Source organism: Cucumis melo, chromosome 2, assembly GCF_025177605.1.
Source record: "Cucumis melo cultivar AY chromosome 2, USDA_Cmelo_AY_1.0, whole genome shotgun sequence".
NCBI classification, from domain to species: Eukaryota; Viridiplantae; Streptophyta; class Magnoliopsida; order Cucurbitales; family Cucurbitaceae; genus Cucumis; species Cucumis melo.
In genome coordinates, this window is record NC_066858.1 from 3,623,236 (window position 1) to 3,637,912 (window position 14,677).

The window sequence follows — 14,677 nt, forward strand, 5'->3', positions numbered from 1 at the left end:
GTGGAAACAAAAATCTTACTACCTAGACTCACGACTTCTAATTTATGCTAAATGCATACACATGCTAACTATAAAGAGAATAACCTCAGTTCACCAATAGCAGCTGTAGAGCAGGCTCGACATGATGATTACTATAAGGAAAGTGAGAAAACATTTTGAAAGAATGAGTTGAAAAACAAAGTGAGTGACTATTTTGTGAAACATGCTTTTCTAAATAGTTGCTCTGTGCTTTGCTTGAAACATGTAAACAAATAAGCATTTCATAAACTTTTTCTGAACATTAATCTATAACTTGTAACTGGGTGACAACAATCTCATTATCACTTGACATATCTTAGTTCACTAGCTAGGTACAGTTCATACTGAACCTTCTCCCTAGGCACTTTGTACTGGAACTAGGCCGTTACTGCCTTTACATATTTGTATGAAAAATCTACGTGTATATTCAACTAACTTTGTACAGTCTCGGGTGCAGAACCATGTAAAACATTCTTTTAATTTTAGTTTGGAAACATACTTGAATAAATACTTATAACTTAGCTTCCAAATTCCATGTTTTATAATTCATGCTTAGAAATAGCTTATAAAACATGTTTGGTATAAACCTTTATTAAACTCATGCTTTAAACTCATACTTTGCACATCATTAACTAAATTAGTAAAGAAATATCATTTCTCGGAGTATGCTTAGAAACTTTTAACTTTAAACTCATGTTCATAACTAACCACTAAAATTCATTTTGTCACTCACAAACTTGTAGCTAAACTCCTTAGCTTAGAAATTCCTTCTTCCTTTTCTTGATCTAAAACAAAGGAATTAATATTTCATATTAACTTCCTCATACTTAGAAAACATCCAAAAATCCAAAAATCCATTTTTTTTTACCAAAAGCCATTGTCCATTCCATGACACTGTCATGGGCATGCCTCGTGCATGCACAAGTAGGCCATGCCATTGCCCTGGGTGGCGCTGGCTAATGTCGCAGCTGTGTGCCCTAGGCACCAGCCTTGTGCCCAATGCGTACCATGCTTTGTCACAACGCCCAACACACATAAACACCTTACCACACATCACTAGCCTCTCAAATGGTCGTAACACAAGCCCAACACGCCTAGCCTCAATGCCTAACCTTGACACTCATGGCCTGAAGCTTCTGATTTCACCTTAGAAAACCATACTTCACTTAGAAAATTCACAACTAAAACTCCATAACTCAAAACAAGAAATTTCCTTCTACAAACTTGTTTTTCATCCTCTTTACTACATTACCTCAAAATTTTAGGTCTTAATTTGAAGTAACGAGCTCTATAGCCTCAATAGAATCAACACTGGCCAACTTTACCTAAGAAATGACCTTCATGCTTCCCTATAATGGATGAATGCTTTCATCGTGTTCTTTTTGTTCGATAGCCTAGCCACTTAAATTAGAATCACTTATACAGCTTTTTCAATTAGAATTACCCAAAATGAACAAGTGAAATGGGAGAACTTCCTCTTCAAAGTTTCCTTAAATACTGACTCTTGCATGATTGCCTTAATTACCGTTTTTAATTCTTTGCATGCCTAGACATCTAGAATCCACTCCACCGAGCCCTACTAGAACGCCTAAAGTTCACTTGATCACATGGTATGCCACAACAACTAAAGGTTCTTTTGGCACATCTTGCCGCTGCCTAGTCTCTCGGCACACACACCATGTAGTCTAGCCATGGGTGTATGACTTGTCTCACCTTGTCCTTTAGAGGTTCTTTTGGCACATCTAGACCACACAAATCCTTGGTCGTCTAGCATGCTTTCCTCGTCTAGGGTGTGTTTTTTCCATCTAATTCTTTGTCTTCAGAGGTTTTCTTGACATGGTTGGCCGTCCAACCATGCTCAACGCCTAGCACTCATGTCACTCTTTGGTTGCCTAAAACATGCTCTTTAAAGGTTTTTTGTCGCCTAGCCTTCCATGTTCAATACTAGCCAAAATTTTGAACTTCTTTTCCTTCCCTTTTTTTTGCTTCCCACTATGAATTCTTCCTTCCAACACTTAACAAATTACCTCTCAAGCTTCTATTTTCGAAACCACAACACAACTTAGCCATAACTCTTTTGAAAAATCTAAAGGTGACTAGGGTTTACAGATTTGGTTCAACTCTTGGAGCAAGCACAAACTATAGTAATTGAGGTTGAGAGACAAGATTGTTCGACTTTAGATTTCTCATAATTTAGGACAAAGGTGTTGAGTCTCAAAATCATTTATTCTTTAAATACTCTTTTAGTCTGACTAGAATAATGGGAAGATGTGCTCTTTTGGAAAGGTATTTCCATAGGATTTTTCATTGGGATACAACACTAGACTAGATTTTTCATAGGAGTGCAAACAATCAGATTTGAAATAAAATTTGTAGAGTGCTTGGGTGTGCTTTTAATTATCATCTTTAAAGAGAGTATAATCTTTGTGTTCATGAGACTACTTATGTTCTCAAGAGGTCGATTAGATTGTGCAATCTAGTGTTTTTTTTCTATTGTTCTAAATGACTCAAGGCTTCTATATTTAAGAATTCTAATTGTATTTTGTTTGTATCTTGACCTTTAAGTTGTAATGTATGGATCTTTATTACAATTTAATAGTTTTTTCAATTTTTTTCTATAATTAATCAAACATAGCTCAACTATTTAAAATATGAGTTTTTTTTTAAGTTCTTTATTTTGTAGAGATAACCTTAATTTTGCAATTGCAATGCCTTTTGATCCAAAGTCTGAAAATAATGAAATATGACCTTTTATCTATATTGTCACTTGCTATTTTAATGAATGTGAAATTTAAGGGCATTCTTACGATAGTGCACTCACATGCTAGGATTCTCGATCTCTTTCCCTTACACTCGTGCCTCCTCACGCTCACTCTCGATTTGTGGATGGCGTGTAAGGAACAAAATGAATATTTCACATGCTCTTAGTGTGCTTTGAGAATGATAAAAGGGTCGATACTTATTTGTTTTTGAAATATGGATGAAACATCACAAATTTGAAATTTAAAATTTGAGTCATCCGTAAAAAAAATGAAAGAACTTTCAAATAATGTTAATTAATCATTAGGAGCTGAGAGGTTTAAGAACAACCAATGGCCTAAATTAAATTCCAACTCCTTCATGAACTGTATACACAAACTCAACTCCTGCTAATACCTTATGGACTATGTACTTGCAATTAACTTAAGTTTATAGAACAAATTACATCTTGGATCAACTCGAAAAATGGTGCAAATTGGAGAAAACGACAGATTATTGATGATGTAAAAACAATGATGTTAGCAATTTAAAAAAGAAAAAAAAAGCTTGAGTTAAAGCTTCTGTACCGTGATTTTCCTTCTACTGCACAATCACTAAAAGTTCTTCATAGACAGTTTTCATGTCAGGCCTCTCAGCTGCTGATAGAGTGCATCTTAGAGCCATCTGAAGCATATCTTCAAGTTGTTTTGGTGGCTTTTCGTCGCCATTGAGGTCCAGAATTGACTGGTCGATGCACTCGTCGAACCGGTTTTCTCGGACCAAGTACCTTACCCAATCCGTTAGATCAACAACTCCAGGGATCCCACAAACTATTTCCCCTGAACTTCTTCCTGTTAGGAGCTCTAACAAGATGACTCCATAGGCATAGACATCACTCTTCAATGATGGACATGGCTTGCTCGAGCTTGCGAATTCGGGTGGCCGATAACCTAAAGCACCTGCATTCAAAACTTGCTCTGCTGTGCCAGCGGGAGTTAATATACGGTGTAGACTGTAATCTGTAAGTCGTGCATTCATAGTTGAAGTTTCTAACAAAACATTCGAGGATTTCAAGTTGCCGTGTGGGATAGCCTTCTCATTGTGAAAGTAGTTTAAACAATGAGCAATGTCCGAAGCAACTTTAAGACGGGCCAGTAGAGATAAGGGCAAAACTCCTCCTCTCTCCATCTCTGCAAGAAAACAGAAAACATCATTCAATCAATCATATTGGACATGATTCTACATCAAATACTACACTATGCCTCAATGTACAAGCCCACAGTTGATAATAAGGATTCTAACTTTACTCGAGATTCCATCGATGTAAAAGCCGATGCGTTTTATCTTACCCTGAAGATAGAAAGCCAAAGACTGTGCATTTATAAAAGTTGATATAACAAGCTTCTCGTGATCCCTCGGCCCCCAATAGTATCCATTGATGGAAACTAAATTTGGGTGTTTGATGCTCCCCAGTTTCTTCACTTCTCTGGCAAATTCCTTTTTTCCTTTTGCCATTCCCTCCCTCAGCCATTTGACAGCCAATACATGTCCAGAGTCGAGTGTTGCCTTGTACAATGTCCCATGACAACTTTTCCCTACAACTTCGGCTGGAGCACGAGAAAGTTCTTCCGCTGTGAACATCAAGGAGCCATCAAAAAGATGTAGATCCCCAGCCAATTTATCAGGAGAGCGAACTTTTAGTGCCCGGGGATGATCTGGATGTTGTTGCATCTTTGAAGGCGATGGATTTGAAGATGACATGAGAGACATGGGTGAGGATATCCCTTCTCCTTTTCCTAATGATTCATGGTAGCCAAAATCTCTAGCCTTGTCTGAAACTGACCAAATGTCACCACCTACACGACCCTCCACTCGGTGAGATGGTGGCAGAAAATCTTGATGAAAAACAGATGGAGGTATTGATGCATTCTTCTTTTTATCAGTTTCAGATTGACTAGTGACAGAAGAAGCTTCTTCCACTGCACCTTCCTTACCATTGTTGGTCGAAGTGCTCCTACGGTCGAGCCTTTGGGCTCTGTAATACAATATAATACAAAAAAGAACTACAGATACAGCAACCACGATCAAGCCAGCAATGAGAACAATTTTAACTACTGGTTTCATACGAGCCCGGTGCATTGTTGACGGTAGACCAGGGAAATGTCCTGGAGTTGATGAGGAAGAAGGAAAAATTAGCAAGGAGTTTCCTGGATGAAATGCTGAATCAGAAAACCTCATCAAGTTTCCAGGAACTTCACCAGATAGATTATTAAACGACACATCAAAGCCCTTCAAACTATTTGGAAGGTTATCCGGGATGATGCCATCAAAGTAATTTTTGGACAGATTGAGATATACCAAGCTGTGCAACTTACTCAATTCCACCGGTAAGCGACCGGTCAATGAGTTACGTGAAAGATCAAGAGAATTCAGGCTTGAACTCTGCAAAGAGGAACTTGACGTAGAATCTATACTCTCATAGAGTGGTATAGGACCAGTAAAATTGTTGCCTGAGAGGTTAAGATCAGTCAACTTCAATGAGTGAAAAAGGGTAGAAGGGACGGGACCATTAAGCCGGTTATGGCTTAAATCAATAACCTCGAGTTCAGGATATGTACCCAACACAGTTGGAAGAACACCCTCCAATGAGTTATTGGAGATATTCAACAAAGTAAGCCTTAAGAATTGAGAAGATTTATTTGATAACGTTCCTGTCAATGAATTTGAACTTAACTGAATTACTTCTACATGATTTCCCCAACTTTGAATCCGAGATAGATCACCTGAAAGCATATTGTTACTAAGATCTATAACAGCACATCGCCCAACCGTGGCGGGCAAGGAACCTGTCAATTTGTTTGAAGATATATTAAGCTTCTTCAGAGTTGTTGATGTAATACTCCCAACTGGACCTGCCATGGAATTAAGTCGTTAGAAGTTAAAAAATGGTCGATAATGGGAGATGAAGAAACCCAGAATCGAGATGCTTCCATGGAAAATGTTCAGGCAAATCATTGACATCTGCTATTATCAAACTATATGATTTGTTTGAAAAAGCAAACAGGGAACGCTAAGACTTTCATTTGATAGAATAATTTTAAATGGCTAAAGAATCACATTAGAAAGCAAAAGAAGCAAGGTCAATGATATGTTGAAGTTGTAACCTATAACTCGATTGTTGAATTAGAAAACAGTTGTTTCTTAATTTTATCATTTCTTCCCTCTTAATTCCAAAATGTAAGAAGAAGATGAAATCATCTTTAACTCATTGTCTAAGTAACTGTCGCTCAATCCACGGATAACGTGAATTTTAACTTAATTAACATAGGATATACAGAATTTCTATGGTATTACCGTTTTGTTCCTTGAAGGCATCTCTAGTTTTACTATGGCAACACAAATATTTATGAAAAACAACGTGCAATTTCTTAAGAAGATCAAACTTGAAATTTCGGTATTAACAATCAAGTATCAATTACAATTTAAATAATCCAGAAAGAGCATATAGGCAACATAGTATGTGAATACCTTGAAGCTCATTAAGGCTAAGATCTAATTCGGTCAAGAGCATTGACCTATCTCGTAAGAGAGCTTCTGGAAGTGACCCAGATAACTTGTTTCTTCCAAGTATTAGCGTTTGTAGAGAGACCACAAAATTGAAGTCCGGTATGATGCCAACAAACTGATTGTTACTAGCATCAAAGACCTCTAAGCTATCAAAATATGGCATCCCATCATGAGGAAAAAGCACTCCAGTCAACAGGTTATGGCTAATATTGAGATACCGAATCGAGGAAATGAAAGACGGATTCCCAACTCCAGCATCCATCGAACCAGTAAACCGATTGCTACTCAAGTCAACATATACAACACTGCCCATTTGAGACAAAAAACCGGTGATATCCCCCGAGAAGCCATTACCATGCACGTCTACATACTTCAAGTCCGTAAGTTTACCAAAACCAGTAGGGAAAGTCCCTTCAAATTGGTTTGAAGAAAAATTGAGCGATACCAAGTTAACCAAACCAATCAACAAACTAGGTACCGTACCACGAAACCTATTGCGGGATAGATCCAAGAATTCAAGTGACTTAAATAAACCAACTTTCGCAATAGTCCCCGTGAACTGGTTGTTTGAAAGTGATAAATTACGAAGCAAAGAAAGACCAGAAATGGCTGAAAAGTTAAAGTCACCAACTAAACCAGCATTATTAAAAGTAAGAGATGTAACACGGCCATTAACACAAACAATCCCAAACCAATTACTGGGGCAACCATCAGAATCCAAGGACGTTGAGTCCCAAGAATCAAGTTTCCCAGAAGGGTCTTTAACAATGCCTTTCTTCAGCTCCAAAAGTGCAGCAAAATCAGACTGTCCCAACACATTTACTAACAAAAAGAGTAATATTATCAAAAAGGTAGCCTGCATTGCTTCAAAACCCACAAAGCAGCTCAAAATCTCTGTGGGAAAAAAAAAACCCAATACACAATTCAAATGAACAGACCCCGAAACAAAAGTACTTAAAACTAGTTACACCTTTCAAGCCCAACTGACAAAAATACAAGAATTAAGCACAGACCAAGAATTTACACAAGAGAGAAATTGCAGAAAAGGGTAAGAGTAAAACGAGTTACCAAAATCAGGGGTACTCAGATCCCAAGAAGTGAAAGAAAATGAAAGAAAAGGAGAAAAACAGAAGAACCCACATTCCAAAAGGAGTGGAAAAGTGAAATTGAAGGATTTGGGGTGGGAAAAAGAAGGGAAATTGAAGGGGGAAATTGAGAGAATGGAGTGAAAAATGGAGATCAGAGCTTCAGTAGTGGGAGTGGGAATGAAGCTGGTAGGTAGTGCTGCCAACTAGTCACCTTTAAGAAGAATAAACAATGAAAGAAAGTGAGAGAGAAGTGGGTGAGTTAGTGAAAAAAGATGATGATGATGATGATGATGATGATGATGATGAAGGGGAATGAATGAGATGAGGGTTGTGATTCATTGACTTTGACTTGAGAGTTAATTTTCTAAATTTATTAGGTCTCCTCTCTTGAATGGTACAAACCCATCAGATCCCAATGCAAAACACCATACAAAGGTTGAAGGCGATGCCTTTTCACCTTTCTCCCTTCATTCCCACCCTTATTTTTCAGCAAAAAGCAAAATTTGAGTCATCAATTATCATGGGTGAATTCATATTATAAAAAAATGAGCCTATCTGGAGTTGCATAAAAACTTTTCATTTTTATAATCGATAAGGAGATGAATGAGAATGCATCACCCAAATATTATTATTTTTTACTATTTTCTATAATAAGTGAAGTAGGGAATCCAATTATTGATTTTGAGGTTAATAATAATGAGTCTTACTCGTTTCCTCAGTGTTACCAACACAATTTACAGTGTTTCCTTCCTACGATCTAAAATTTTGGTCAATATTATAAATATTTTTATTTATTTTGTTATATTTAAAAAATTTTAAAATTATATATATATATAAAATCAAAATTCATAGTCTATTGAATATAATAATAAACATCATAATTAGTTAAAAACATTAAAGGTTTATTTACTTTTTTTTCAGTTTATTTTATAGTTTACACGACGTTATTATTTGTTTATATTTTTATCGACATTGTTATTTTGATATTTTTATTGATATTTTTATAAGTTTGAGATCTATAATTATCTTTGTGTAACTCATTCAATTATAAAATCATTTTTTGGCGTGGGACAAACTTTCTTTTTGGAACATTTTTAAATATAGTAGAACAAACTAAAATATTTACAACATATAGTAAAAATTTAGATTCTATCAATGATAAATACTAATAAACTTCTATTATATGACTGATGGTTCTCAATGTTTATTGTTCATATAATTTAAAATTTTGCTATATTTTGTCAAATTTATCATTTTTAATAATTTTTTTAATATATGTTTTAAAAAAATTCAAAGTATTTGTTTGCTATGTAATTGGAAGCTCAATCTAGGGGTGGCCATTTAAACGAAAAAAATTCCAACAACAAAACTCAATGAAACCAAAAAATGCAGTTTGTCTCGGTTCAAAGAAATTGAAACTGAATTGAAAGCGAACCAAATCAATTTTAGTTACTATAATATTATGATTTTTATATATTTAAAAAAGATTAAAACCAAATTCAAAACCGAACCGAACAACATAGATAAGATTAAGTTCAATTTGATTTGAACCAATAAATTGGTTAGGTTCGGTTTGGTGGACCAAACCGTACCGTTTTTACCCCTAGCTGAATCCCTAGTTCTCACATAATAGCCCATATAGATCCAATTATTCATTTTTCCTTATTTTAAAAACCTCATAGTTATCGAAGAAGTGATATAACTAAATTTATGATGCAATGACAAACTTTTTGAAAATATTTACGAATATAATAAAAATTTAACTATCTATCAATAATAGAGTAGTTAAATACTGATAAACATTTATTTGTTTCTATCGATGATAGATGATAGTAATCTCTCACCAATAAACAGTGATATTTTGCTATATTTGAAAACAAACCCTAAATTTATCTTATTTTATTACCTTTAACTTGATTAACAATTAAACTTGATATTATAGTCGAAAATGTAATACATTTTTTTCTTCATTCAAAAATCTTTTCTACAATTTTTCAAGTCCATATTAAAGAAGCAAGAGTACGTTAAAAGTATTAATATAATCAAATTTACCGTAGTAAACTCGAACTTTTGAATTTGGAATGATTTTAAGCCAGTAATTTGGTAGGAGAAGTTTGATATTATGAAAGAGATAATGTTATAATCAAAGATTTTGAGTGTTTTGATTGATTAATTATTAATTGAGGGTTTGTAATATGGTCTTAATGTCAAGGAAATGCAGTTGGACATAAAGATGACATAATAGTTTTTGGAGTAAGGGATTTTCTTTTTCAACTGCCTCCAATAAAGAACATTAATGGTCTTTTAAGTCCAAACTATATATATATATATATATATATATATATATATATATATATATATATATATATATATATATACATCATTTAATAAGATTCTCTTTCATATCATTTAATTTTAGTCTTTGTATTTTAAAATATTTAGTTTTAGTTTTTATGGTTGGAAGGAAGTAATTATTTTTGGAAAAATCTTTTATCTTTTTTAATCATCGAAAAAGTTAAAATTTAGTTTTTATAGTTTATAACTAAAAAGTAGTTCGATAAAATTAATGGTTTGGAGATTTTACAAGAGGAGTTATTATAAATGATAAAATTGTTGAAAATATTTATAAATTATAGAAAAATTTCAAATTCTATCGATGATAAATGTTGATAAAAGACTTGAAGTAGTAAAACTTTGTGTAAAATTAATACTTGGTGCGATTATTTGCTCTTACACTTAACCCTAAACCCTAAATCACGTAATGGTAAATGTGTCAAATAAATCCAACGAGTAACTAATAATCCTATTATACAGAAAAAAAAAAGTAGCTATAAAGGTTTTTTTATTATTTTTTTTTATTTTGACGAAACATAGAGTCCTACAATTTCATCGAATATTGATATAACTAACAATGATAGATCTGAAATTTATATATATTTTGGTTCATTTTGCTATATTCGAACTATATATATAGGAACCAATGTTATAATTTAAACTTTTCAAATAGATATTAAATTTAGTTCTTACGATTAGTTTATTGTTGAATTAAAAAAAATCAATTGATGAGCCTTTCCATTAAAAATTTTGGAAAGATATTTACCTAAGTTATTATCTAATCAATTTGGTAAGAGGAAAAAAAGTTTGAAAAGCTAAATTTTAGTAGAATAAAAAGTTAGAGAGATTCAAACCACAAACCTTTTGATCGCTAATACATAGTACAAAAACATATAAATTGAGGTATACTCACATTAACTACATCTTTTCTTAATAAACCGTGAATTCTAAACCGTCTAAAGTTCGCATTAATCTCGAAGAGTGTTGCTATAAAGAAGTAATTATGATACAAGAATATATCCAAACTATCACTCATCAACGACAGAAAAACTCAAACATTAAATAACATCATCTAAAAGCATATATACATATAGGAAGAAAAGAAAAGTTTGTCACAAATTGTGAAACTACGTAAAGGAGACGTAAATAATAATTAAATTAAATCAAGGAATGAAATTACGAGAATGGCCTTCAGAGTAGGGTTTATATATATATATATATAGAAAAAATGAATTAGAATTGGGCTAAAAAATAAGAATAGTGTAATAGGGGAATTGAATGCAATTGGTATATAGTATAAATGCAAAGATGCCCAAAGAAAGTGACACACATACCCATCCCCTTAATCAGACAAACAAAATACAATGCCTTACAATTTTGGATTTCTTCTATTTTTCTTTTTCTTTTTTCTTTTTCTTTTTTCTTTTCTTCACTCTATTTTATATTTATTTTGTCTTTTTCTACCCTTTTAAGATTCCTTTACTATGTTCTTTCTTTTACCATTTATATTATCTTTACATTCTCTATGCGTTGTTCCTAAATCAGACATTACTTTTTCCTTTCATTCACCCTTTCTTTTTCTTTTTATTTTTTCAATTAAATATTGGCTATTATCTAATTTTGTATGCTCAAAATGAAACACAAACATACTATTACAAACATACTATTACGATAAATATAATATAATATATAAATAAATTATCTGCTTTTTCCAAATTTCATAGATTTCTCTATAACGCGTGTGTTCTACAAATCTACCAAATGTCATTGTATAGACAATTTGGAAAGTAGGAGGTGGATTACATGTTTACTCAGAATAAATATCTTCAAGATAATTGGCTTAGGAGTTGATAAGAGAGAGAGTAACACATGACTGTATGGACACTAAACATACTAATGGAGATCTATATTATTAATTTTTATAATATTTTGATCATTAACCATCAATTTCACAATTTTCTTAAGAATAATAACCATATATATATATGCATGCATGTATATATTTACCTTCGTAACAAAAACCCACTAAATAAAAAAATTCCAATATAAATGGTTACAAAGAGTAAATATTTGGTCAATTTTACTATTTTTGACAATTCTCCTACTTTTAGGTGTTCAATTTTAATTCATGTACTAATCATAAATCTTAAATTTAGTCTTCATATTTTAAACGAAGAGAAAAAAGTATTTTAGGTCGATCTAGCTAGTTTGTTTCTATTTGGTTTATATATTTCAAAGGGGTAACATTTTTACTTTTGAGCTTTGAGTTTAGTTTTCATCTTGTAGTTTCAAAATGTTACAATCTTACTCTTATGTCCTTATGTCTTGAGTTTAGTTCTCCTTTAGTCCTTAGGTTTCAAAATAAATTACATTTTTACTCGTATTTTGAGTTTTATTTTCATTTGATCTTTATGTTTCAAAATAAATTACATTTTTACTCACTGTAAGTATCCCTAAAAACCAACAATAAATTATTCCTATAAATATGTAATTTTGTCTCTATGCTGATGACATTTTTCAATTTAATGAATAACTTTTCAAAAGCTTCACTTTCAAAGAGAAAAAAACCACTCATTCATAAAGGGGCTGCCCATCAATAAAATAAAAAGTATACACATTGTCTCTATTATGGCTCCCATTGTAAAAAGTGAATCCATACCCACAAAAAAAAAAGAAAAAAAAAAAGTAAGAAATTACAATGCAAAAAGTTAACTAAGATATTAATTTACATTTATAAAATATAACAAAACATTATAGTTTATATACGATAGATTTTGATAGATTACTATTTATGTATTTGTTTTGCTATATTTGTTATTGTTTTTTTAGAAATTTTGTTATTTAAAATATATATATTTTTTTACATTTCCTTGTCAATATTCTTTTAATTTAAAACCCAATAATTGTAAATAATTGAACGAAAAAGTTTATACATAAAGAATAAAATTAAAGCCTTTGTAAATGCTTTGCCCAAAAGGTGAGTTTCTAAACAACAAAGGCAACAAATAGTTGTAAGGTTAGATAACATTTATGATACTTTAATGATGAAATAAATATTGGTCTTTTCATTATATGTTAAATCTAATCATCACATTTTGATTAAGAATAAACTTTCCTCTTTCTAATAATTATGCAATCAAAGCTCAATATATCAAATTAACTTTTATTTTATTTTAGAGGGAAATGCTCTTTTTTTTTTCTTCTAATTGAGGGTTGCCATCTAGGAATTGTTTGACAACTTAAGTACTTTAAGAGAGTTGAGTTGGATAGGTAAAAAAAAATCGACTCACCTTTTGATTCATCAATAGTTAAAGTGGTTTACTAACTCGTTATTCACATTGCTCATTAGAATACTCACATTTCCCACATCGTTATTCATGTCAACTCCAACAATAACTCAACTATTTATTTTTATCGTTAATCAAACGTCCCGTTGGTGTTTTCTTTGTTTACTATATTTAATATCATTGTTGTTCCATATTTTGTTTAGCCCAAAAGAGAAAAGAAGGAGTTTTATTGACATTGTTTTCGTGCATAAAGTTTCAAGATTCATTCAATTTTTCATCTCGAACTTGTTGCACTAAAAAAAAATATCACTAAGGTAAAAGGAAAAGAACTTTTAGTCCATAAAATTTGAAGGTAGTTGATTTCTTATGCTTATGTCATAAGATTTTGAAAATGAAACTTTTAGCGCACAAGATTTGAGAAATAATCTTAAATAATTTACAATGCTGATATAACAAAATACGTAAAATAAATAATAATAATTTAGTTAACTAAACTTATTGTCCACTCATTTTATTATTAGTCAACTAACGGTCAAAAGAGTTAAAAAAAAGAACATTTTTAGTTGGAAAAAGAAAAAAAAATAACTACCCCACTAAAAAGCTCTTAAAAAAACAAAAAAACTTCAAGAGTGTTCTACTTGTCATGGGTGATAAGATAAGTGATAGGATTGCAACGAAAAACGAAGATTATGTCACTTTAGAAAATGATGGTTGCCATTATCAAATCCACAACCAAAGAAAAGAACAAGAATAAAACATACTAGGATCATTTTGCCAACTCGTTCAATCGTAATGAAGATAAACTTTAGGCCAAATATAAGTATGAATAGTTACCGTTAAAATGTCCATGCGCAAAAACAATGAAAAATATGATAAATATATCACCAAAGTACACAATTTTTAGTTTAGAGATTGAGGATACTCAAAAGCTCGATGCTGAAATATCATGCGAAGGATTTAAGAACTTTAGGGAAGGAGCACTTTCTTAGCATTTCCAAATAAGGTTGCAAAGAATTTTAAAAATAATACATCCATGTGAGATTCTTGTATTTGTAATATTTTTAGCAGTTTTGTCATTTAAGATAATTATCCATGATTTTTTTAGTTCTTTCTTCAACGGCAGACCCAATAATGGTAGAATATAAGTGCAGCTTCATCTAAATCGACTTCACCTTCATACATTGTTGAATTGTAATAAATTGTTGTCATGATATCACATATGACAATTAGAAAAAGAATAAATAGATGTGAATAGAACACTAAAAAGTAAGACACTAGCTTTTTGACTTTAAACAAAGTACAAAACACAAACGATTGAAAACAAAATAAGCAAACAACCAAACACTAAAAAGTAACCTTAGACTCAATGCTCAAAGCTTGATAAAGGGATTGTAAACTGTACATTGCCACTGAAAAAGTAGAGAGAAATACGTCGATACAATAAAACTGTTGACATATTGTTGCATAGTGAAAGCCCGAACCATATAGTGGAATTGGCAAATTGAACTTTAGGTTTATTGTTTGTTTTCTTTTCTTTTTGATATTTGTGAGTGTCTTGGTCAGCTTACGCGCACTTCGACTAATCTCACGGAACAACTCAACTCTATAACATTTGGTGTCAAGAAAACTCATAAAAAAAGTGGT

The 14,677-nt window shown here is 32.1% G+C and overlaps 1 protein-coding gene across 2 annotated transcripts; it reads right to left on the reverse strand.

The window, feature by feature from the left end:
• Window positions 1–3,058: 3,058 nt before the first annotated feature.
• On the reverse strand, window positions 3,059–7,765 carry LOC103492543 (probable inactive receptor kinase At5g10020). Of its 2 annotated transcripts, none has more exons than XM_051081437.1 (4): window positions 6,286–7,765; window positions 5,016–5,669; window positions 4,107–4,922; window positions 3,059–3,947 (listed from the first exon to the last, which is right to left on the reverse strand). In XM_051081437.1, the coding sequence occupies exons 1-4, from the start codon at window positions 7,184–7,186 to the stop codon at window positions 3,358–3,360; spliced, it is 2,961 nt and encodes a 986-aa protein (XP_050937394.1). In that variant the 5' UTR covers window positions 7,187–7,765; the 3' UTR covers window positions 3,059–3,357. The 2 variants fall into 2 exon arrangements, with proteins under 2 accessions (XP_050937394.1, XP_016901019.2); XM_017045530.2 differs by having other exon boundaries at window positions 4,107–5,669; window positions 6,286–7,218; window positions 7,393–7,763.
• Window positions 7,766–14,677: the final 6,912 nt, after the last annotated feature.

What these genes read in the sequence shown, in the direction of transcription:
- LOC103492543 (XM_017045530.2), bottom strand. Translation starts at nt 7,186, where the DNA reads ATGCAGGCTACCTTTTTGATAATATTACTCTTTTTGTTAGTAAATGTG. An exon ending in TAGCCTTAATGAGCTTCAAG is followed by an intron (nt 5,670 to 6,285) that starts GTATTCACATAC and finishes ATTCCATGGCAG; the next exon opens with GTCCAGTTGGGAGTATTACA. An exon ending in TTTGGCTTTCTATCTTCAGG is followed by an intron (nt 3,948 to 4,106) that starts GTAAGATAAAAC and finishes GTTTTCTTGCAG; the next exon opens with AGATGGAGAGAGGAGGAGTT.